This window comes from Trachypithecus francoisi, unplaced genomic scaffold (assembly GCF_009764315.1).
Source record: "Trachypithecus francoisi isolate TF-2019V2 unplaced genomic scaffold, Tfra_2.0 Contig01705, whole genome shotgun sequence".
Lineage (NCBI taxonomy): Eukaryota > Metazoa > Chordata > Mammalia > Primates > Cercopithecidae > Trachypithecus > Trachypithecus francoisi.
Genome location: NW_022681450.1, coordinates 1,201,037 through 1,225,358, shown reverse-complemented (window position 1 = coordinate 1,225,358; position 24,322 = coordinate 1,201,037). Strand labels below are relative to the sequence as shown.

Sequence of the window (24,322 nt, the reverse complement as noted above, 5' to 3'; positions counted from 1 at the left end):
CCCAAAAGTGCTAGGATTACAGGCGTGAGCCACCCTGCCTGGCCTGAACTACCATCTTTTACTGTCTTCCTCATCATCCCCCGCTAAAGCAGGTTCCTGGTGGGCAGGAACTCCTCCCTTAACCTCTCTGGGCTTGTTTCCTCACCTTTAAAATGGGTGTTATCAGAGTCCCTGCATCTCAGAGTGTTGCTAAGGTGACTGAATGAGTTCATTAATGTAAGGCACTTCAACAGTGCCCAAGGTGCTCGATAAATAGATCTAACTACAGTAGTGTTCTCCACTGGTTCCCTGTGCCTTGATGCGGGACAAAGGAATAGTGCAGGCAGGCAGGAGGAGGCAGAGAGGGAGAGAGATGGGGTGGGAGTGGGGGAACGTCAGGGAAGGAGACCCCAGGCAGGCGCCCAATGACACAGAGATCCGCAGTCCTCTCTCCATCTTTAATGGGGCCCCAGGTGGGCTTGGGGCACGGGTGTCCTTAAATACAGCCCCCATGGGCAAGGCAGCGGGGGCGGGGCAGGGCGGGGCCGGCCTGCCGGGGCGGGGCGGGGCGGGGCGGGGCCTCAGCTGCATTTGCAGGAGCGCACGATCATGTTGGACAGCTGCTCCACCTTGGGCTTGCGGCCCACGTAGTACACGATGGGCAGCGGCTCCAGCGCCTGCGGCACGCAGCACGGCGCCGCCGAGGCGCCCGGGTTATGCTGGTTGTACAGGGCCAGGACCTGCGGGCGGCGGGCGGGGTCAGGGCTCAGGGTTCGCGGAGGGAGGAAGATGGCCCTCCACTGCCCCATCCCCCACCCCCTACCGCGCCAGCCTCTCCCACTTCCAGCCTCTCCCACTTCGTCTCTCCCCGCATCCCTGTCCACCTCTTCCCATCTCCAATTCGGTCTCTCTTATCTTCTAACATCCTATCTTATTCTGTCTCTCCCCACCTGTCTGATTTTCTTTTTGTTTTGAGACTGGGTCTCGCTCTGCCACCCAGGCTGGAGTATAGGGGCGCGATCAAGGCTCGCTACGGCCTCAACCTCCTGAGCTTAAGTCATCCTCCCGCCTCAGCCTCCGGAGTAGCTCGAATCACAGGCAAGCGCCACCACTCCTGGCTTTTTTTTTTTTTTTTTGGTAGAAATGGGCTCTCACTCAGCCGCCCGGGCTACTTTCGAACTCCTGGGCTCAAGCCATCCTTCTGCTTCAGCGTCCCAGAGTGCTGGTATTACCAGCGTGAGCCGCCGCGCCCGCCTGATTTTCTTTCTCAGTCTCTACCCTTCCTCGTCTTCGCCTCTTGCCTTGTTGTATATCTGTCTTTGTCTCTCCTTCCCTAACTCTGTGTTTGTATCTGCCTCTCTCATTTTGTCTCTCCATTTCTCTCTGCCTTTTTCCTTCCATCTCCCTGTCTGTCTTCCCCCCTTGACCCCCACCCCTCTGTTACTTCAGTTCTGTGGACCTTCATATCTCATCTCCCTCTGCCCCCTGCTCAGAGCTCTTCTCTAGCTTCCTGCCTCTCTCCCATCTCTTTATCCATTCCCTTTCCCACCCCATCCCTCTCTTTCTCCCCATCCTGCCAACTCACCTCTCTGACTTTACTTCTCTTTCTCTCTCCTGTTTCTCTGTCCTGGCTACCCCCAAGCACACCTCCTAGCCCGGTGGGCCAGACGTACCTTGCTGTACTGCGTGTCCAGGCTCCAAATGTAGGGGCAGGGCCCCAGGCAGAAGTTGGCGTGGTAGCCCTTGGGTTCGTGGATCCACTTCCAGCCGAGGTCCTTGCGGAAGTCAATATACAGCTGCCGCACGCAGCAGTTCTTCTCCGTGGAGCTGCAGGCAAGGAGAGACGCGTCAGGGGTAGGGAGGGGCTACCACCACAGGAGCTGTGTGCCCCTCCTCCCCAGGTGTGTGTCACCCTAAGTTGCCCCCCCCGCCCTATCTCCATCTGGGTCTCCCTTGCACCCCATGTTAATAAGAACACAAATAGTCATGATAATCACTAACACAGATTAAGCACTTCCTCCAGTCAAGCACTGTGCTAAGAGCGATGTAATAATCTCATGCAATGCTTAAGACAAGCCTGTAAGAAGCCAGATAACCATCCCCCGGGGGGCTAAATAAATCATGGCATGCCCACACCCTGTAACATACAAAATACGGCTCCATGTAAACCCATCTGCTCTATTTGTGCAACAAATGTTTATTGAACTACTACTGTGTGCTGGGCTGGGATCTACTGGGGGCTGAGGACAAATGAAACAGATAGAAATAGGCTAGGCATGGTGGCTCACGCCTTTAATCCCAGCACTTTGGGAGGATGAGGTGGGAGGATCGCTGGAGTCCAGGAGTTGGAGGTTGCAGTGAACTGGGATCACACCACTGCATGCCAGTCTGGACAACAAGGAGCAACACCCTGTCTCTAAAAAATTTTTTTTCAATTTTTTAAAAAGAGACAGAAATCTCTACCCTCCAGGGTCATGCTATGAATTATCATGTCACTCCTCTGCTCTGAACCTGGCTCCACCTCACGGCAAATGCCCAAGTCCTCACTGTGAGCCACAAGGTGCTAGCAAATCTGGCTGATCTCAACTCCCTCTCTCACGCCTACTCTACTCCAGCCACACTGGCATCCTGTCTGTTCCTCAGACAGTCTTATCTCAGGGCTCCTGCATCTGCTATTCCCTTTGTCTGTCTTGCTAGTCCCACAGATACCCACTCCAGCTTGTTCCTTCACTTCATTTCTTCTTTTTTTTTTTCGAGACAGAATCTCACTCTGTCTCCCAGGCTGGAGTGCAGTGGCATGATCTCGGCTCACTGCAACCTCCGCCTCCCAGGTTCAAGCGATTCTCCTGCCTCAGCCTCCCGAGTAGCTGGGATTACAGGCGTGTGCCACCACGCCTGGCTAATTTTTTGTGTGTTTTTAGTAGAGACAGGGTTTCACCATGTTGGCCAGGCTGGTCTCGAACTCCTGACCTCGTGATCCGCCCACCTCGGCCTCCCAAAGTGCTGGGATTACAGACCTGAGTCACCGCATCTGGCCCATTTATTCTTTTTAATTTGTTATTCTTTTTAGAGACACGGTCTCACTATGTTGCTCAGGCTGGTGTCGAACTCGGGCTCATGCGATCTGCACGCCTTGGCCTCCCAAAGTGTTGGGATTACTGGCATGAGCCACCGCACCTGGCCCCTTCACTTCATTTAAACCTTAGCTCAAATGTCCTTCACTCAAGGATCCTTAACTCCTAAAGCAGTGCCTGGAATGCAGTAGGTACTCAGTAAATAGCAGTTACATGACTGAACATCACCTCCTCGGAGATACCTTTCTGAGCCATCCTTTCCAAAATATCCAAGTGACTGTTAGTTCCATTTAGTGCAATACGGTATTGCAGTTATGCAAGAAAATATAAAAATGCATGCATTTGAAATGGGGCAAAATCTTAATCACCGATGACGCTGGATGAGAGTTTACAGGCGTTCATTATCTTCATTGCTTTTGTATACATTTGAAATTTTCCATAATAAAGCAATTTAAATCAGAATAGGAAAAATAATAGTTCCCAATATCTATTACTCTCTGTCTGCCTTCTTCTGATTTATTTTACTTCTTAGAACTGTCAAAGAGGCCAGGCGCGGTGGCTCATGCCTGTAATCCCAGCACTTTGGGAGGCCAAGGCGGGTGGATCACCTGAGGTCAGGAGATTGAGAACAGCCTGACCAACATGGCGAAACCCTGTCTCTACTAAAAAGACAAAAATTAGCTGGGCGTGGCAGTGCTTGTCTGTAATCCCAGCTACTCAGGAGGCTGAGGCACAAGAATCGCTTGATCCCAAGAAGCAGAGGTTGCAGTGAGCCAAGATCACACCACTGCACTCCACCCACGGCAACAGGGTGAGACTCTGTCTTGAAAACAAAAGAAAAAAGAAAAGAAAAGAGAAAAGAAAAGAAAAAGTTGACAGTGCCTTTTTTTTTTTTGAGACAGAGTCTCGCTCGGTCACCCAGGTTGGAGTGCAGTGGCGCGATATTGGCTCACTGCAACCTCCGCTCATAGATTGGTGGGGCCGGCCAGGCACGGTGGCTCACACCTGTCATCCCGGCACTTTGGGAGGCTAGGGCAGGCGGACTTGAGGACCCTGTCTCTACTAAAAGTTCAAAAATTAGCTGGACGTGGTGGCGGGCACCTGTAATCCCAGCTACTCGGGAGGCTGAGGTAGCAGAATCGCTTGAACCCAACTTCAAGTGGCATCAGATAACCTGGAGGCAAGATAAAGCCTTTCCAAGGGCCACAGAAGCCTGAGAAGGAAGTCAAGAAACTGAGATCCCTGTGAACTCAGCCTGTACCACCCAGTTTGGTTGGACCTCAGTTTCCTCATCTGTTCAGAGGTAGGCGCTACCAGATCAAATACGGTGTTAACCTGAGGGCCAAGGGACCATCATGGGCAGGCTTGAGGAGGGTCCTGAGTGCCTGAGATCATATGCACATGCGTGTATGTGTGCATGTATTTCTGGGGAAAAGGTTCCTTGGTTTTCACTTTCTCACAGGAGGTTCTGAACTCACAAAAGGGGAAGAACTAGTGTCCAGAATCATCTTTTTTTTTTTTGAGATGGAGTTTCACTCCTGTTGCCCAGGCTGGAGTGCAATGGTGTGCTCTTGGCTCACTGCAACCTCTGCCTCCTGGGTTCAAGCAATTCTCCTGCCTCAGCCTCTCAAGTACCTGGGATTACAGGCATGCGCCACCATGCCCAGCTAATTTTTTGTATTTTTAGTAGAGGCTGGGTTTCACCATGTTGGCCAGGCTGGTCTCGAACTCTTGACTTCAGGTGATCCACCCACCTCGGCCTCCCAAAGTGCTGGGATTATAGGCATAAGCCACTGCGCCCGGCTCAGAATCATCTTTAATGCCTAGTTTAACCCTAGCTGGGGTTCTGAGGTCCTAGGATTTGAACAGTCTGTGATACTGTTATCCAAGTCAGCAGCTCTCCACATGGGCTCCCAGGACCAGCGGCAGCATCACCTGGGAACTGTGGGAAATGCAGATTCTCAGGCGGCACCCCAGGCCACTGAAATCAGAAACTGTGTGTGGGACTGGGAACAACAGTCTGTGTTGAACAAGCCCTCTAGGTGATCCTCTGACTTATTTTCTCAGGACGCATTCGGGGCCTACCCTGCACTGGGCCTTGGGATACCCACAGCCCTTGCCCTTGCCAAGCCTCTTCCGTCCAGTCTCACAAGACCTAGGCTGGGTGCAGTGACCCATGCCTGTAATCTCAGCACTTTGGGAGGCCAAGACCGGTGAATCGCTTGAGCCCAAGGAGTTTAAGACCAGCCTGGGGAGCATAATGAGCCCTGTCTCTACAAAATGTTTTTTAAATAAAAGACCCAACAGAGACTGTTGAGTCAAAGATCTACTTAGGGCCCCAGGGGAGGCCTAGAGGCCTCCCATTCACCTTGGATGTTGGAGAAAGGGGTTAGGAAGGAGGTAGTGTTTGAGCTGCCTTAAGAATAAATTTTCCTATGGAAGTTTTTTTTTTTTTTTGAGATGGAGTCTTGGTCTGTTGCCCAGGCTGGAGTGCAGTGGTGCAATCTTGGCTCACTGCAACCTCCACATCCCAGGTTCAAGCAATTCTCCTGGCTCAGCCTCCCAAGTAGCTGGGATTACAGGCACGCACCACCATGCCCAGCTACTTTTTTGTATTTTTAGTAGAGACCGGGTTTCACCATGTTGGCCAGGCTGGTCTCGAACTCCTGACCTCATGTGATCCACCCACCTCAGCCTTCCAAACTGCTGGGATTACAGGTGTAAGCCACCACGCCCGGCTGGAAAGTTTCAAATGCACACAAAAACAGCTTCAACATTGGTCAACTCATGGCCAATTTCCATTGTATCTCTACCCCATCCACTCTCTCTCTCTTTTTTTTTTTTTTTTTTGAGACAGGATCTCACTCTGTCACCCAGGCTGGAGTGCAGTGGTGCAATCACAGCTCACTGTAGCCTCCACTTCCTGGGGTTCAAGCCAACCTCCCACATCAGTATCCTGAGTAGCTGGGACTACAGGTACATACCATCAGGCCCATCATATAGAGATTATATATATTTTTTGTGGGGGAGATGGGGTTTCACCATGTTGCCCAAGCTGGTCTCCAACTCTTAGGCTCAAACAATCCTCCTGCCTTGGCCTCCCAAAGTGGTGGGATTATAGCTGTGAGCCACTGCACCCAGCCGACATTGGTTTATCTCAAAGCACATGCAATCCACCAATGTTGCTTCATCCATAAATATTTCAAATGTATCTCTAATTAAGATTACTTTAAAACACAGTCACAATACCATGTAACAAAATTGATATCATCAAATGTCTAGATAGAGTTCATGTTTACCCAACTGTCTCATAAATACCTATTTTTTTAAAAGCCTGTGTAAATAAAGATTCAAGTAAGGTCTACACATTGCAATTGGTTGATATCTCTTTTAGGAACTTTTTTTTTTAATTTATTTTTGAGAGGAGTCTCACTCTGTCACCCAGGATGGAGTGAAGCGGTGTAATCTCAGCTCACTGCAACCTCTGCCTCCCACGTTCAAGTGATTCTCCTGCCTCAGCCTCCCAAGTAGCTGAGACTACAGGCGCCTGCCACCATACCTGGCTACTTTTTGTATTTTTATTTATTTTATTTATTTAGTTAGTTAGTTAGTTAGTTAGTTTTTGAGACAGAGCCTCGCTCTTGTTGCCCAGGCTGGAGTGCAGGGCCTTGATCTCAGCTCACCTCAACCTCTGCCTCCTGTGTTCAAGCGATTTTCCTGCCTCAGCCTTCCGAGTAGCTGGAATTACAGGTCCCCGCCACCACACCCAGCTCATTTTTGTATTTTTAGTAGAGACGAGGTTTCACCACGTTGGCCAGACTGGTCTTGAACTCCTGACCTCAGGTGATCTATCCACCTTGGCCTCCCAAAGTGCTGGGATTACAGGTGTGAGCCACCACACCCGGCCTAATTCTTGTATATTTAGTACAGACAGGGTTTCATCATGTTGGCCAGGCTGGTCTCCAACTCCTGACCTCAAGTGATCCACCTGCCTCAGCCTCCCAAAGTGCTCGGATTACGGCCATGAGTCACCATGCCTGGCCTCTCTTAGAACTTTTTTCAAAATCTACAGAATCATCTCTCTCTCTCTATGTATATATATTCAGGGTCAACTATATATAGACTGACCCTTGGACAACATGGGTCCAGTTACAAAATTCACCACTTACAGGTGAATTATTCTTCCACCTCTGCCACCCGTGAGATAGCAAGACCAACACCTCTTCTTCCTCGTCCTCAGCCTGCTCAACGTGAAGACCTTTTTAAGCCACTTCCACTCAATGAATGGAAAATACACTTCCTCCTCCTTACGATTTTCTTAAGAACATTTTCTTTTCTCTCTTATTTTATTTAAAAAATACAGGCATAGGCCGAGAGCAGTGGCTCAAGCCTGTAATGCCAGAACTTTGGGAGGCCAAGGCTAATGAATCACCTGGGAAGTTGGAGACCAGCCTGGCCAACATGGTGAAACCCTGTCTCTACTAAAAATACAAAAATTACCTAGGTGTGGTGCATATGCCTGAAATCCCAGCTACTTGGGAGACTGAGGCAGGAGAATTGCTTGAACCTGGGAGGCGGAGGTTGCAGTGAGCCGAGATGGCACCACTGCACTCCAACCTAAGCAACTAGACTCTGTCTCAAAAAAAAAAAAAAAAAAAAAAAAAACAAAGAATACGGCCAGGCGCGGTGGCTCACTCTGCAATCCCAGCACTTTGGGAGGCCGAGGCGGGTAGATCACTTGAGGTCAGGAGTTCCAGAGCAGCCTGGCCAACATGGTGAAACCCCACCTCTACTAAAAATACAAAAGTTAGCCGGGCGTGGTGGCAGGTACCTGTAATCCCAGCTACTCAGGAGACTGAGGCAGGAGAACTGCTTGAACCCCTGGGAGGTAGAGGTTACAGTGAGCCGAGATTGTGCCATGACACTCTGGCCTGAGTGACAACAGCAAAACTCCGTCTCAAAAAAAAAAAAGGTATAGGACATAATACATAAAATATGCAAAATATGTATTATTCAGCTGGGTGCAGTGGTTCATGCGGAGGCTGCGGCAGGCGGATTGCCTGGGCTCAGGAGTTCGAGAACAGCCTGGGCAACACGGTGAAACCCCGTCTCTACTAAAATACAAAAAATTATCCGGGCGTGGCAGCAGTCACCTGTGGTCCCAGCTACTTAGGAGGTTGAAGCAAGAGAATCACTTAAACCCGGGAGGCAGAAGTTGCAGTGAGCCAAGATGGCGCCACTGCACTCCAGCCTGAATGACAGAGTGAGACTCCATCTCCAAAAATTTAAAAAAGAGTATTAATCAACTGTTTATGTTATGGATAAAGCAGAATTCCGGTCCACAGTAGGCTATTAGTAGTTAAGTTTTTGAGGAGTCGAAAGCTGAATTTTGGCCAGGCGCAGTGGCTCACGCCTGTAATCCCAGCACTTTGGGAGGCCGAGGCGGGTGGATCACAAGGTCAGGGGATCGAGACCATCCTGGCTAACACGGTGAAACCCCGTCTCTACTAAAAATACAAAAAATTAGCCGGGCATGGTGGCGGGCGCCTGTAGTCCCAGCTACTCAGAGGCTGAGGCAGGAGAATGGCGTGAACCTGGGAGGCAGAGCTTGCAGTGAGCCAAGATCATGCCACTGCACTCCAGCCTCGGAGACAAAGCCAGACTCCGTCTCAAAAAAAAAAAAAAAAAAGAAAAGAAAGTTGAATTTTGGCTGCATGGGGGGTCAGCACCCCAAACCCCTATTGTTCCAGGGTCACTGTGTGTTTGTGTGTGTGAGTGTGTGTGTGTGTACGCGCGCGCACGCTTTCCCCTTCTTTGCATTGTATTTGATGAAGAAACTGGGTCAGGTTTCTCACAGTCTGAGTTTTGCTGACCATTTCCTCTGTTCCTGTCTTTCTAGAAAACTGTTAGGATCTACAGTCCTGATCAGATTCAGGTTTGATTTTGATTTTTTTTTTTTTTTTTTGTGAGACAGGGTCCTGCTCTGTCCTGAAGTGCAGTGGCGTGATCCTGGCTCACTGCAATCACAGCCTCCTGGGCTCAAGCACTCCTGCCTCAGCCTCCCAAGTAGCTGGGACTACAGGCACACACCACCCAGCCCAGCTAGTTTTTTGTATTTCTTGTAGAGAGACAGGGTTTACCATGTTGCACAGGCTGGTCTTGAACTCCTAAGCTCAAGCGATCTGCCTGCCTTGCCCTCCCAAAGTGCTGGATTTACAGGCATGAGCCACTGCACCCGGCCTTCAGTTTTGATTTTTCGGCAAGAATTCCCAGGCGACGTTGGGTTCCTCCCTACAGAGGCTCACATGGCTGGCTGTCTCCCTTTGTAATGTCAGCTGCTGTTGGCACTCAAGACCTCAATTTGTGGCGGGGCACAGTGGTTCATGCCTGTAATCGCAGCACTTTGGGAGGCCGAGGTGGGCGGATCACGAGGTCAGGAGTTCGAGACAGCCTGACCAACGTGGTGAAACCCAGTCTCTACTGAAAAAAAACAGAAATTAGCCGGGTGTGGTGGCACGTGCCTGTAATCCCAGCTACTCAGGAGGCTGAGGCAGGAGAATCGCTTGAACGTGGGAGGCAGAGGTTGCAGTGAGCCGAGATCATACCACTACACTCCAGCCTGGGCAACAGAGTGTGACTCCTTCTCAAAAAAGACCTCAATTTGTTCATTCACAGAGTTGCTGGGCTGATGGCACTAAGATCTGGTGGTGAAGGAGCCTGGAAGCAGGGCTGATTTTCTGGCAGGGAAACAGCAGGTAACAAAGCCCAGAGACACCACCAAAATATTTTAAGTAGGGGAGGAATAAAGTCAGATGATCACTCTAAATTTACAACATACTAACTCTCCATTTCAACTTTCTAGGAATCCAACATTTCAGCTTTCTTAGATTGCAGTATTAGCATTCCAGCATCTTATGATTCTAACATTCTGACAGCATCTTCAACTCTCTAGGATTCATACTTCTCAACCTTTGAGGATCTTGGCATTCCTGAATTCCAGTATGCCAATATTGCATCCCAACTTTCCAAAGTTCCGAGCCATCACTCAAGAGGTTCAAGCTGCCACTTTCTTTCTTTTTTTTTTTTTTTTTTTTGAGATAGAGTCTCGCACTGTTGCCCAGGCTGGAGTGCAGTGGTATGATCTTGGTTCACTGCAACCTCTGCCCCCCAGGTTCCAGGGATTATCCTGCCCCAGCCTGGGTATCTGCAGAGCCATAATCCCAGCTGAGTAGCTGGGATTACAGGTGCTCGCCACCACACCCCGCTAATTTTTGTATTTTTAATAGAGATGAGGTTTCACCATGTTGACCAGGTTGGTCTTGAACTCCTGCCCTCAGGTGATGCACCCACCTCAACCTCCCAAAGTGCTGGGATTATAGGCATGAGCCACCGCGCCCAGCCTGCTGCCACTTTCTATTAATAAAATCCCAGCATGCTAATATTCTAACATTCCAACATTGAGTTCCAGCATGCTGGGATACCAATATTCTGCTTTCTCCAATTCCAACATTTGTGGATGTGAATGTTTCAAAACAGAATTCTACCACTGTGAGCCCAGTATTCCAGGACTCCAACCTGCCAACACTGGTATCCACAATCGGCCAGCGGTGCAGGAATTCCACATGGGCCATCTTCTCATTCTGAATTCCCAAATTCTAGGATCCCAATATTTCAGCTTTCCTTGAGTCCAACATTCTCCATTTCCGTAATTAACACCAAATTCTAGCATTCTAGAACCTCAACCTGCCAACAGTTTAGGGATTCACGATGGTGATCTTCCAACTTTGAATTCCAACAATCTCAGGGTTCAACTTTCTAACATTCTATGATTCCAACACTCCAGTAAGAAAGCAAGGCTGGGCATGGTGGCTCATGCCTGTAATCCCAGCACTTTGGGAGGCTGAGGCAGGCAGATCACAAGGTCAGGAGATCAAGACCATCCTGGCTAACATGGTGAAACCCTGTTTCTACTAAAGATACAAAAAATTAGCTGGGCATGGTGGCACATGCCTGTAGTCCTAGCTACTCAGGAGGCTGAGACAGAAGAATCGGGTTCGGCAAAGGTTGCAGTGAGCCAAGATTGCGCCACTGTACTCCAGCCCAGGTGACAGAGCAAGATTCTGTCTCAAAAAAAAAAAAAAAAGCAACCTGATCCCAACATTACAAGACTCCCAGTTCTTTTTCTTTTTTTGGGGGAGGGGTGGGGTTTTTTTTGTTTTTTGTAGCTGGGATTATAGGCGCCAACCTCCACACCTGGCTAATTTTTGGATTTTTAGTAGAGACAGGGGTTTCACCATGTTGGCCAGGCTGGTCTCGAACTCCCGACCTCAGGTGATCCACCTGCCTCAGCCTCCCAAAGTGCTGGGATTACAGGCATGAGCCACCGCACCCGGCAGAAGACTCTCAGTTCTTATACCCAGACCTCATCCCCTGAGCCCTCCAAGCTAAAGGAGACAGACGCCCAGCCCAACCATGGCACCAGCCAGGTGTCCAACCTGGAGCACCTGGTCAGCAGATGGCAGTCATGCCCCCAGCCTGGAAGGTCTCCATCCAAGGATACAAGGCTCACCTGAAGCAGTAGTTGGTGTCCAGGGCTCGGCGGTGCCGGGAGCTTTGCAGATGTTGGGCCCTCTCCAGCGGGGTGGCCATGAGAAGCAGGAAAGGCCGGTTCATGCCATGAATGGTGGCCAGGTCACCTCGGCGGCCGGTAGTGAACCCTGCTTTGGTGTGGGAGTCAGGGGATAGGGGACACACACTCTCAGAGGGATAGATAAGCGGGGCGTGGGGCAGATGGGGACACACGCACGCACACACGTCACAGCTGGGCATGGCCAGGGAAGCAAGCCTCACCGTTGATGTCCACTTGCAGTGTGTTATCTTTGCTGTCACAGGAGCAGTGGGCGCTAAGGCGAAAGCCCTCAATTTCCCCTGTAGGAGTGGGGAGAGGGAAGTCAGTCTGCGAGTGCAGCTCACCCAGCCCCTGGAGGAAGAGGAAGGAAGGAGCAAAGCCCAGGGGGTTCCTTCCTGCCTCCCCCACCCACCCCACTTTGCCGTCTCGCTGCAGCTCTTCTTTTTTTTTGAGACAAGGTCTTGCGGCCGGGCGCGGTGGCTCAAGCCTGTAATCCCAGCACTTTGGGAGGCCAAGATGGGCGGATCACGAGGTCAGGAGATCGAGACCATCCTGGCTAATACGGTGAAACCCCGTCTCTACTAAAAAAAAATACAAAAAACTAGCCGGGCGCGTTGGCGGGCGCCTGTAGTCCCAGCTACATGGGAGGCTGAGGCAGGAGAATGGCGGGAACCCGGGAGGCGGAGCTTGCAGTGAGCTGAGATCCGCCACTGCACTCCAGCCTGGGCGACAGAGCGAGACTCCGTCTCAAAAAAAAAAAAAAAAAAAAAGAGACAAGGTCTTGCAGCCTCAATCTCCCAAACCAAAGCAATCCTCCCATCTCAGCCTCCCAAGTAGCTGGGACCACAGGCGCGTGTTACCATGCATGGCTAATTATTTTTTTGAGATGGAGTCTGGCTGTGTTGCCCAGGCTGGAGTGCAGTGGTGTGATATCAGCTCACTGCAACCTTCGCCTCCCAGGTTTAAGCGATTCTCCTGCCTCAGCCTCCCAAGTAGCTGGAATAACAAGCATGCACCACCACACCCAGCTAACTTTTTGTATTTTTAGTAGAGATGGGGTGTCACCATGTTGGCCAGGCTGGTCTTGAACTCCTGACCTCAGGTGATCCACTGGCCTCAGCCTCCCAAAGTGCTGGGATTACAGGCATGAGCCACTGCACTCAGCCTACACGACTACTTTTTAAATTTTCTGTAGAGACAGAGGTCTCGCTATGTTGCTCAGGCTGGGCTCAAGCAATCCTCCCGCCTTGGCCTCCCAAAGTGCCAGGATTACAGACATAAGCCACTGCACCCGGCCAGCATCAATCTCTTGAATGAATGAGTGAATGATATTTTCTAAGCTCCTACGATGTGCCGAAGCCTGTGCTGTGTGCTTGGGACTCAGCATTGACCAAGACAGATGAAATCCTTCTAGGCCTTTGTCGAACAGCCCAAGACACGCCTCTCGGTGCCCACCTGCTCCCTAATCCCTATTTTTTGTTTCTCATTTCCTTTTTTTGAGACGGAGTTTTGCTCTTGTTGCCTAGGCTGGAGCACAATGGTGCGATCTTGGCTCACTGCAATCTCCGCCTCCTGGGTTCAAGCAATTCTCCTGCCTCAGCCTCCCGAGTAGCTGGGATTACAGGCATGCGCCATCACGCCCAGTTAATGTTGTATTTTTAGTAGAGATGGGGTTTCTCCATGTTGGTCAGGCTGGTCTTGAACTCCCAACCTCAGGTGATCCACTCACCTTGGCCTCTCAAAGTGCTGGGATTGCTGGCGTGAGCCACCATGCTTGGCCCACTAATCCTTATTTTTTCTTTCTTTTTTTTTCTTTTTGAGACGGAGTCTTGCTCTGTCGCCCAGGCTGGAGTGCAGTGGTGCGATCTTGGCTTACTGCAAGCTCCGCCTCCCGGGTTCACACCATTCTGCCTCAGCCTCCCAAGTAGCTGGGACTATAGGCACCTACCACCATGCCCGGCTAATTTTTTCTTTTTTTGGATTTTTAGTAGAGACGGGGCTTCACCTTGTCAGCCAGGATGATTTCGATATCCTGACCTTGTGATCCACCCTCCTTGGCCTCCCAAAGTGCTGGGATTACAGGCGTGAGTCACCACACCCCCTAATCCCTATTTTTTCATGTGGCCAAACTACTATTTATCCTGTGAGTCTCCACACAATCACCTTCACCCAGCAAGCCCTCCTAGGCTCCCCACATGGGTCTGGGTGCCTTCTGGGCTCCCAACAGTGCTTAGGGCATCCCCCATCCTGCATGCCTCTCTGTCCCAGCCCTGTCCTCTCTGCCCATGCCTCCCTGTCCCATCCTCAATCATTCTAGGTCATTCCTGCCTGGTGGGGCAAGATCTCTTCGGTGTCCAGAAGTGACTGTGGGCCCCATGAGGGCAGAACTGAGGGCTGTCTTGGTTATCACTATGTTTCCCACACCACCCAGCACAGGGCCAGACACACAGCAGGAACCTGTGGGCAATGAATGAATAAAAGCATAAATGAGAGGGAGGTGAGGGAGAGAGAGATGGGCACCATGGCCCCTGCCAGGAACTGGACAGAGACAATCATCTCCAGGACAGATCAAATGAGTTAGGCTCTCTTGCCTCTGGGCCTTTGCACAGACTGTTCCCCTTGCCTGGAACACTTTTTTTTCTTTTTTTGAGATGGGATCTCACTCTTTCATGGAGGCTGGATGGCAGTACTGTGATTATGGCTCACTGCAGCCTCGACCTCCCAGGTGCAGGTGATTCTCCCACCTCAGTCTCCCAAGCAGCTGGGACTACAGGCATGCACCAGCATGCATGGCTAATTTTTGTATTTTTTTGTAGACACCGGGTTTTGCCATGTTACCCAGGCTGCTCTCAAACTCCTGAGCTCCAGTGATCCATCCTCCTTGGTCTTCCAAAGTGCTGGGATTATAGGTGTAAGCCACCGTGCCCAGCCCCAGAATACTCTTACACCTCTCCTTTTCCTGACCATACTACTCATCCCTTCAACATCAGCTATGGTGCCCCTCCTCCAGGAAGCCCTCCCTGATTCTGGGCTGGGTCAGGTACCTCCTTTGGGCTCCCCATCCCGGTCCCACCCACTCTGGGTCATCACTGCCTTACAGGTCTGTTCCCCAGCTACCCACCCAATGAACTATATGAGCTCTATGAGGGCAAGGATGGAGCTGTTTAGGTCAGTGCTCTGTCCTTAGCCTCACCCATCACAGGGCAGGGCAGAGAGGTGCTCAGGAAACAGATTAGCCAATCACTCGGGTTTCCATGCCACAGAGGGGAGCCAGGTCTCAGTACTTTCACACCAGTATGGGGCAGAGAGGGATCCTAGGCAAAGTGACCCCAAGACAAACAATGGGGTGCACCCCATTGAGAAACAGGGGTGGGACACACAAGTGATCCTCACCTCCGCGGCTCAACCACTGCCGCACAACTCCGGTGACATCAAAAGACAACCACTCCGGCGAGTCGCTGGGCGCCAGCAGCCGGTTGCTGAGGTATCGCCAGGAATTGTTGCTGTATTTCTAGAGGATGATGAAGTTGGGAGAGAGACAGTGGGTATATGCTGCCACGCCCCCTCATATACTAACTCAACCCTTCACCCCATCTGCTTCCAGAAAGTTCCCACGCACTACCTTCTCAGACAGCCACGCTGTGTGGTCCTGTGGCACCCATCCTCCCCCACAGCATCCGTGAGAGGAAGGGTGGAGAAAAAGCCCAGGCTGCAGTCAAGGCACCTTCACACAGCTCAGTCGAAGGTGTTTTCCTGCCGTCTCCGGCCTGTTTCCTCATTGGTGAAATGCTAAGCCCCACTCAGCGTGGACAGTCCACAGTGCTAAAATTCCACTGCTAACATTCTGGGCCGGGCACAGTGGCTCACACCTGTAATCCCAGCACTTTGGGAGCCCAAGGCGGGTGGATCACTTGAGGTCAGGAGTTCAAGACCAGCCTGGCCAACATGGTGAAACCCCATCTCTACTAAAAATACAAAAATTAGCCAGGCATGGTGGCGTGCGCCTATAGTCCCCACTATTTGGGAGGCTGAGGCAGGAGAATTGCTTGAGCCCGGAAGACAGAGATTGTAGTGAGCCAAGATCCCACCACTGCACTTCAGCCTGGGTAGCAGGATGAGACTTCATCTCAAAATAATAATAATAAATACATAAATAACAAATACAATAAAATTCTGCTGCAAACATTCTGGGGTTTGCTGAGCATGCAGTTCTGCAAATTTGACACCCTGAATTCTAAGTAACTCAGAAGTCATTTTGTGATTCAAATGTTTGATAATATCCCAAGAGTTCCACATTTAATGAGCCTAAGAAGCTTTAGAAGACTAATGTTCTATAAACCCAAGAGTCTGCCAAGCTGCACCTAGATGCTGGAGGCACCCAACATCTGTGTAGTATAATTTTCTGGGCTGGGCACAGTGGCTCACGCCTGTAATCCCAGCACTTTGGGAGGCCGAGGCAGGCAGATCACCCGAGGTCAGAAGTTCAAGACCACACTGACCAATATGGAGAAACCCCGTCTCTACTAAAAATACAGAATTAGCTGGGTGTGGTGGCGCATGCCTGTAATCCCAGCTACTCGGGAGGCTGAGGCGGGAGAATTGCTTGAACCCGGGAGGCAGAGGTTGTAGTGAGCTGAGATCGTGCCATTGCACTCCAGCCTGGGCAACAGCAGCAAAACTCCATCACAAAAAAAAAAGAAGAAGAATTTTCTGGGGCTGGATAGACCACTCCAGGGCCTGCTGAATTCCCCAAACTCCAAGAGGCCAAGCTAACATAGGACAAAGTTCTCTCACTATGAAAGTCTGAAATCTACCATCCTATGAGTTTAACGTTCCCTCTGATGTGGATTCTAGCTCATAGAAACTGCTAGAGCCTCCAGCCCTTCCAGATGCCCCAGTCCTCTTGGAAGCTCCCTATCTTCTACAGCAGTGCTGTCCTAAAGAACTTTCTAGAAATGTTCTTTATCTGCAACATCCAAAATAGTGGCTGCTAACCACATGTGACTATAGAGCACTAGAAATACAACCAGTGAGAATGAGGATTTGTTTTTCATTTTTATTTTTTGAGACAGAGTCTTGCTCTGTTGCCCAGGCTGGAATGCATGGTATGATCTCCACTCACTGCAGTCTCCACCTTCCAGGGTCAAGTGATTCTCCCGCCTCAGCCTCCTGAGTAGCTGGGATTACAGGGGCCCGCCACCACACCTGGCTAATTTTTGTATTTTTAGTAGAGATGGAGTTTCGCCATGTTGGCCAGGCTGGTCTTGAACTCTTGACCTCAAGTGATCCACCCACCTTGGCCTCCCAAAGTGCTGGGATTACAGGCATAAGCCACCACACCTGGCCTATATATATATTTTTTGAGACAGGGTCTCATCCATCACCCAGCCTGGAATGCAGTGGTGCAATCACAGTTCAGTATAGCCTCGACCTCCTGGGCTCATTCAATCCTCCTACCTCAGACTACTGAGTAGCTGGGACTAGAGGCACGCATCACCGTTAACAGGCTAATTTTAGTATTTTTTGTAGAGACCAAGTTTCAAAATGTTTCCCAGACTGGTCTCGGACTCCTGGGCTCAAGCAATCTGCCTGCCTCAGCTCCCCAAAGTGCTGGGAGTAGAGATGTGAGCCACTATGCCTGGCCCTAAATTTTTAATTTAATTTTAAATAATTTAAATTTTAATCAACTTAAATGTGACTAGTGGCTGTCCCATTGGACAGAATTATTCTACAGGCCCCAAACTTTTCAGAGATCCCAACTTTCAAGAATCCTGTGTGCTTAAAGAGTCCAACTCCTAAGATTCCAGCCTTCTAAGTGTTTAACGTCCTAGGATGCAAAGAGTCTGAACGTTTAAAAGTGCTCTAGATTCCGGGTGCAGAGGCTCACGCCTGTAATCCCAGCACTCTGGGAGCCTCAGGTAGGAGAATCACTTGAGGGCAGGGGTTCGAGACAAGCCTGGCCAACATGATAAAACTTCGTCTCTACTAACAATACAAAAATTAGCCCAGTGTGTTGGTACATGCCTGTAATTCCAGCTACTCAGGTGGCTGAGGCAGAATCACTTGAAGCCAGGAGGCAGAGGCTGCAGTGAGCCGAGATCAAGTCATTGTACTCCAGTCTGGGCGACAGAGCAAGACTCCATCTCAAAAAAAAAAAAAGAGGCAAGGTGCAGTGGCTCACGCCTGTAATCTGAGCACTTTGGGAGACCGAGGCGGATGGATCACGAGGTCAGGAGTTCGAGACCATCCTGGCCAACATGGTAGAACCTCATCTCTACTAAAAATACAAAAATTAGCTGGGTGTGGTGGTGCATGCCTGTAATCCCAGCTGCTTGGGAGGCTGAGGCAGGAGAATCACTTGAACACAGGAGGCGGAGATTGCAGTGAGCTGAGGTCGTACCACTGCACTCCAGCTTGGCAACAGAGCGAGACTCTGTCTCAAAAAAGAAAAAGAAAAAAAGAGTCCTAGGACTGTATGGTTTGTATTCCTCTATTCTTCAGGGACCATCTAGGTGGACCTTGTAGCCAGCCCACCCACAGCCACCCCGCTGGTCACAGCTCACCCTCTCCAGCCCATGCCCTGACCTTCCTTCTGGCTCATGTCCTCACCTGGTACAGCTCCACATGCTGCTCCACTTTTAACTTGAGCCTCAGCAGACGCAGCTCTGCCCGGGAGAGCAACACAGGTTCAGGTACTGCTTCTCGGAGCTCTGATGTGTTGAAGAACATATATATGCTGTGTGTGCTCTGCTTGAACTTGTCATAGATTTCTAGCAGGGAGAAATGAAGGAAGGTGATCAGGACTTTGGCAGAGGTGAGGGGAGCTGCTGCTCCCAAGTCTCGGAGTTTTGGAGCTGACAGCTCTGGGGTGGACTCAGTCTCTGATACCTTTTATTTATTTATTTATTCTTTATTTTATTTTATTTTTTTGAGATGGAGTCTCGCTCTGTCACCCAGGCTTGGAGTGCAGTGGCGCAATCTCTGCTCATTGTAACCTCTGCCTCTCCGGTTCAAGCAATTCTCCTGCCTCAGCCTCCCAAGCAGCTGGGACTAAAGGCGCATGCCACCACGCCCAGCTAATTTTTGTATTTTTAGCAGAGATAGGATTTCACCATGTTGGCCAAGATGGTCTCGATCTCCTGAACTGGTGATCCACCCGCCTCGGCCTCCCGAAGTGCTGGGATTACAGCCACCGCGCCCAGCCCTGACTGATACTTTTTAGCTGTGTGACCTTGAGGAAGTGGTTTCTCCCCCTGGGGGTTTGTTTCCTCCTCTGTAAAATGGGTCCTAACCACACTCCTCTCTCATGTAGCATCATCTGTCAAGTCGACTAAGGCCGGCACTAAGGGGAACCACTCTGTTTGCTCTGGCCTTCCTTGCCCCAAATGCAAAGAGCCCCTAAAATGCAGAGTAAGGATCAAGGGCACAGGCTTTGGACTCAGACAGTGCCTCTGCTCCCTCTCCGCTGTCTGACCATGGGCAGTTAACACCCTCTTTCTGAATGTCAGTTTCCTGTTATTCTTTGAAAACCAGCAATAACATTAAGCTCCCTGCACTCCCACCCAGACTCTCCTAATTGAAGCGCTGTGTAATCTTGGGCAAATGAATTCCTCTCTCTGAGCCAGGTGCTCATCTGTAAGGCAAGACAGAGTGACTCTAGAATCCATTCCAGGATTATAGTGGGAAATTAGATGACCCAGGTCAAGCCATGTGGCACCAATTCTGTATACACTGGTCACTCAATCATGTATACATTTAAGAGCACGGGCTGCACACGAAGGCTCACACCTGTAATCCCAGCACTTTAGGAAGCCAAGGTGGATGGATTACCCTGAGGTCGGGAGTTCGAGACCAGCCTGGCCAATATGATGAAGCCCTATTTCTACTAAAAATACAAAAATTAGCCAGGCGTGGTGGCAGGCACCTGTAATCCCAGCTACTTGGGAGGTTGAGGCATGAGAATCACTTGAACCTGAGAGGCAGAGGTTATAGTGTGCCGAGATTGAGTCACTGTACTCCAGCCTGGGTGCCAGAGTAAGACTGTCTCAAAAAAAGCAACAACAATAAAAAAAAAAACCCACAAACCGCTATTTACCAGATGCTATTTAAAGCACTTTACAAAGATGAAGACATTTAACCTCACAACCTTATACTGTTATTATACCCATTTAATAGATGGAGAAACTGAGGCATCAAGATTAAGTAATTTGCCCCAAGGTCACATAGCTGCAGACTGGGATTCAAACTCAAGCTGTCTAGTTCCAGAGACTGTGCTTTTTCTTTTTTTTCCCCCCAAGAGACAGGGTCTCACTCTGTCCTCCAGAGTGAAGTGCAGTAGCACAACCATGGCTCACTGCAGGCTGGAACTCCCGGGCTCAAGGGATCCTCCCACCTCAGCCTCCCAATATGTTGAGATCACAGGCATGAGCCACCACACCCACCCAGCTAGAGACTGTGCTCTTATCCCCTAAGTGATTTTTCTACTTCTTTTTATTATTAGTTTTCCACCCTTAACTCCCTTCCTTCCCCAGCTGGTTAGGGAAAGTGAAGTTCATTCTGGGTAGGAATGGCTGTAGTGGGGACAAAAGGAATTAAGGTGTTTTCTCTTCTTTTCTTTTTTGAGACGGCGTCTCTGTTGCCCAGGCTGGAGTGCAGTGGCACAATCTCTGCTCACGGCAACCTCTGCTTCCCAGGTTCAAGTGATTCGCCTGTCTCAGACTCCCAAGTAGCTGGGATTACAGGCGCCGCCCGCCACCCCGCCCAGCTAATTTTTGTATTTTTAGTAGAGACGGGGTTTCGCCATGTTGGCCAGGCTGGTCTCGAACTCCTGACCTCAGGTAATCCACCCGCCTTGGCCTCTCAAAGTGCTGGGATTACAGGCATGAGCCACTGCGCCCAGCCAAGTTCTTTTCTAGTTTAGGAAAAGTTTGGGGTTGGGGATGAGGGGATAGGCCATGAACTCCTGGACCAACTGGGGCAACTGCTTCCAGCCTCCTATAGTGGGGGTGTGAAAAGAGACTGGTGAGAAAGGCAGAGGAAACCGCTTCCTAGGGCCCCCTTAGATCTTCCTCCTTTTCCCCAGTCTCCCTCCCCACCCAGCCCCAAAAACCCCTGTTCTTGGCCCAGAGGTTACTCAGCAAACCCCACAGGAAAGGCAGAGCCTTGGCTGGGGAAGACAGATAGGGAGGAAGAGAAAGAGGAGGGAAAAGAAGGGTTGGAGGGTGCTGCAGAGCGGGAGAGGCGGTCAGATGCTAGAGACAGAGACGAGGCCAGAGGACCGTGGAGAAGAAAAATAGAAAGGGAGAGAAAATAGTCGGAGAGACAAAAACCAGGAGACCCATGCGTGGACAGAGAGACTAACGGAGACGAAAAGAAAGAGGCAGATGGGGACACGCGTGCGAGAAGAGACACATGTGCATTTGTTGGGGAGAAGAGGATTGTAGGTGTCAGTGTTAAAGGAGCCTCTACAACGAAGGTGAAGCACGCACGGAAGATGAGGCAAGGCTGAGACTTGGGTGCAGTGTGCGCGTCATTGGGCTGGAGCCGTAAACTGGCGCAAGAATGGGTCGGCGACCCACAACAAAAGTCAGTGAAACCTAAGGGATCTTCCCCAAGGCTCTGAACCACGCGGGACGCCTGGGTCCTCGCATGGATGGACGGGGCCGGCTCAGTGGGAGCCCCGCCCGTAGCTGGGGTGAGGAGGGCGGGAGGCGTCGCAGCCAGGAGGGCGGGGACCAGACCTGCCCCGTCTCGCCCCGGGCTCCGCGCGCGCGATCCCCGCCCCCGCCGGGGGGCATGGGAAGGAAAGGGAAGGGAGGAGAGTGAGGCGGCCGGACGCTGGGGTTTCCCCAGCCACCTCGAGAAGAACTGGGGCTTTGGGGTCCAGACTGCCAGCGTTTAGCGCAGCGGGGTCCTCCTGCCCCTTGGTGGAAGGGCAGGCTCCTCCCCCCGCGCGTGGCACCCACGTGGGGCTTTCTCACTCCTCCCAGCTTGGTTTTCTCACCTCGATCTTGTAGAGTCACTCCCCACCCAGCACTTCCCCTGCGTCTGGACTCCGCTCAGCCCATTCCCCTGCATCCTGCGGCGAGTGGCGGGCGGGGGGCTCGATGCTCGCGGCATGGATGGCGCTGGGTATCTCTCCTCCGCCCCGCTCACACCACCTTTCCCACGCTTGTCTCCCCTCTCGGTAAATCTCTTCCCATGACCCAGGATTCTAGGTCTTCTAGAAGCTCAATTCCTCCTCTGGGCTCCCCACTCTGTCCCTCACATCCCTGTGTGAGACACCGAGGACACCTCTGCATCCCGGGCGCACTCCTGGGTCTCCGCTCCTCTCCCGCTTGCCTCCTCCTTCCAATAACCTCCCGTCCCTTTCTCCCCACATTTATCACACCCACTTCTGTTTCTCTTTCTACGACTCTCCCTCACCCCCGCATCCCGCGTGTTCCTCGCAGCCTCTGGAAGTGGGTCCGCTCTCACTTTCCTCGCACCCCCTAGGGTTGCCTTCATCTAGCTTTTCTGTCCTTGAATCTTTCCACCTCAGGACCCCCAAGCTCTGGGTCAACTTGCCCCAGTGCCTCTCCTTTCCCAAATGCTGAGGTCTTCGCTTCTCCCACACCGGGCTCCCCTCTCCCCCTCTCTCCTACCCCACGACCCCCTCCCCAATTCAACGCGTCCTGGAGGAGGGAGCCTTCTACCCTCCCCCTATTGCTTCTATCCCTCTAGGGGGCTACCCCCACGACCCCGAATGTTTCTGTCGCCCTCTAGAAGCAGTCCACTTCGCTATCTCCTCCTCTCCAACACCAGATACCTGGGGGGTAGGGGGCTCAGTGCCATCCTCTTTCGGACACCCCCCTCCCACCATCCCACGTTCCCTTTGCCCCGGGGGGTCCTCTTCCTCCTGCCAGTTTCCTCTGCCAGTCACTTCCTACCCGTGGCCCCGGCACTCCGGCGCCCCCTGGGGGCCCCCCTCCCGGCTCCCCTGCCCCTCCGAGCTCACCGTTGTGGGTTTCCACCATTAGCACGCGGGTGACCTCCTTGGCGTAGTAGTCGGCCTCCGGTTCGGGCTCCGGCTCCGCACTCTCCCCGGCCACCCGGTCGCGGGTGCTGTTGTACAGGGCGAGCACGGCCTCGGGCAGCGGGCCGGGCGGCACCTCCCCCTGGCTTGGGGGGCTGGCGAGCCGCAGCTTGGACAGGATCTGGCCGCGGATGGCCTCGATGCGCTTCCGCTTCACCAGCTCCATGTCGATAGTCTTGCAGGTGGATAGTCCCGCGGCCGGCCGGCCAGGCGTCAGCACCAGTAGCCACAGCAGCGGTAGCAGCAGCGGCAGCAGCCGCAGCCCGGAGGGCGGCATGGGGGAGGCGGCGCCCCCCGGCACTGCCGAGAGCGCGAACAGGGCTAGTTTGGTGGGGAGGCCCCGCCCCTGCAGGGGCTGGGGGTCTCCCGGTAAAAGGTAGGAGGGCCTCGAGGGAAAGTTGAGGTCCTCAGGGAGAAGGGCGCAGTGGTGGAGGGGAGGCTTGGACCGGGGGTGTCTCAGTATCCCACGGAAATAACCTAGATGGGCGAGATCTGGTACCAGAAGGTGGGTGGTCTTGAATAGGGGATCTGTGGCAGGTCGGAGAGAGATCCGTCTCCTGGAGGAGAAAGGGTCTAGGATGCGCGGGGGCTCAGGGATGAAGGCGGCGTGCAGGGGGTGCGCCCGAGGTCTGGGGAAAAGTATTTGCGGGAGGCCGGGTCGGCGACTCCCGAGGGCTGGTCCGGAATGGGGGCGCCTGAGGGACGCCGTGTAGGGGGCAGGGAGGGAGCAAGCGTCCCCGGCGGCAAAGGGAGGCGGTCTGGGGTCCCCAAGTCCTGCCTCCTCGCGGGGCAGCGTCGCGCCAAGAAGTCCCCGCGACTCCGGCTCCCAGCGGCAACGGAAAAGTCTCAAAAGTTTTTTTCCTCTTCTCCCGACCAGCTCGTCCCTCCTCCCGCTCCTCCTCCCCCTCCTCCCCGCAGTGGCGGGGGCGGCGGCGGCTCGTCTCAGACTCTGGGGCCTCAGGCTGCTCCTCGGCGACTCCTTCCTCCGCTCCCGGCCGAGGCCGGCCCCGCGGGCGGCTCAGAGCCGGGGGGGTGCCCCGGACGGGGCGTCCCCCCTGCCCCCGGCCGGGGCCCTCGCTGTCTGGCTGATCCGCGGAGGGAGGTGGGAGGGAGATGGCCCAGGGCGCGAAGGGCGGCGGCGGCGGGGACCGGCTGGGTCGGCGGGGGGTTTTGAAGCCGCCCCGGCCCCACCCAGGAAGCGCACGGGGCGGGAGAGCGGGCGGCCCCCAGGGGGAGGGTATGGGGGGGGCTGGGCCACAGTCCTCATCTCGCGTGGGCGGGCTCCGAGGGGGGTCCCTTCAGCCCTGGGGGAAAGGGGGCGGGCACCCCGGCTCCGCCCCGCAAACAGGGTGCTGCCTCCTGGCGGCCAAGAGCCACCAAAGCGGGTGATCCAGATGCGCTGTGGCTTTGCGGGCGGTGTGGGTCACCAGAGAAAGAGGACCAGGGGGAGAAGGCTTAATCCTCGGGATGTGACACAGGGGAGCCGACCAGAGGAGGGGGACCCAGAACGGGAGGAGAGTGTGAGGCTGGGACACAGGGTAGGGGAAGAGGGTCTGTTAAGTTGGG

The 24,322-nt window shown here is 52.6% G+C and overlaps 1 protein-coding gene across 2 annotated transcripts; it reads right to left on the bottom strand.

Annotated features, from left to right (window-relative positions):
• Positions 1 to 418: 418 nt before the first annotated feature.
• Positions 419 to 23,937, bottom strand: TGFB1 (transforming growth factor beta 1). 2 transcript variants are annotated; one of them, XM_033198859.1, is made up of 7 exons: positions 22,679 to 23,937; positions 18,292 to 18,452; positions 15,076 to 15,193; positions 11,904 to 11,981; positions 11,623 to 11,773; positions 1,653 to 1,806; positions 419 to 719 (listed from the first exon to the last, which is right to left on the bottom strand). In XM_033198859.1, the coding sequence occupies exons 1-7, from the start codon at positions 23,031 to 23,033 to the stop codon at positions 561 to 563; spliced, it is 1,176 nt and encodes a 391-aa protein (XP_033054750.1). In that variant the 5' UTR covers positions 23,034 to 23,937; the 3' UTR covers positions 419 to 560. The 2 variants fall into 2 exon arrangements, with proteins under 2 accessions (XP_033054750.1, XP_033054756.1); XM_033198865.1 differs by having other exon boundaries at positions 11,623 to 11,770; positions 22,679 to 23,932.
• Between the last annotated feature and the right edge of the window lie 385 nt (positions 23,938 to 24,322).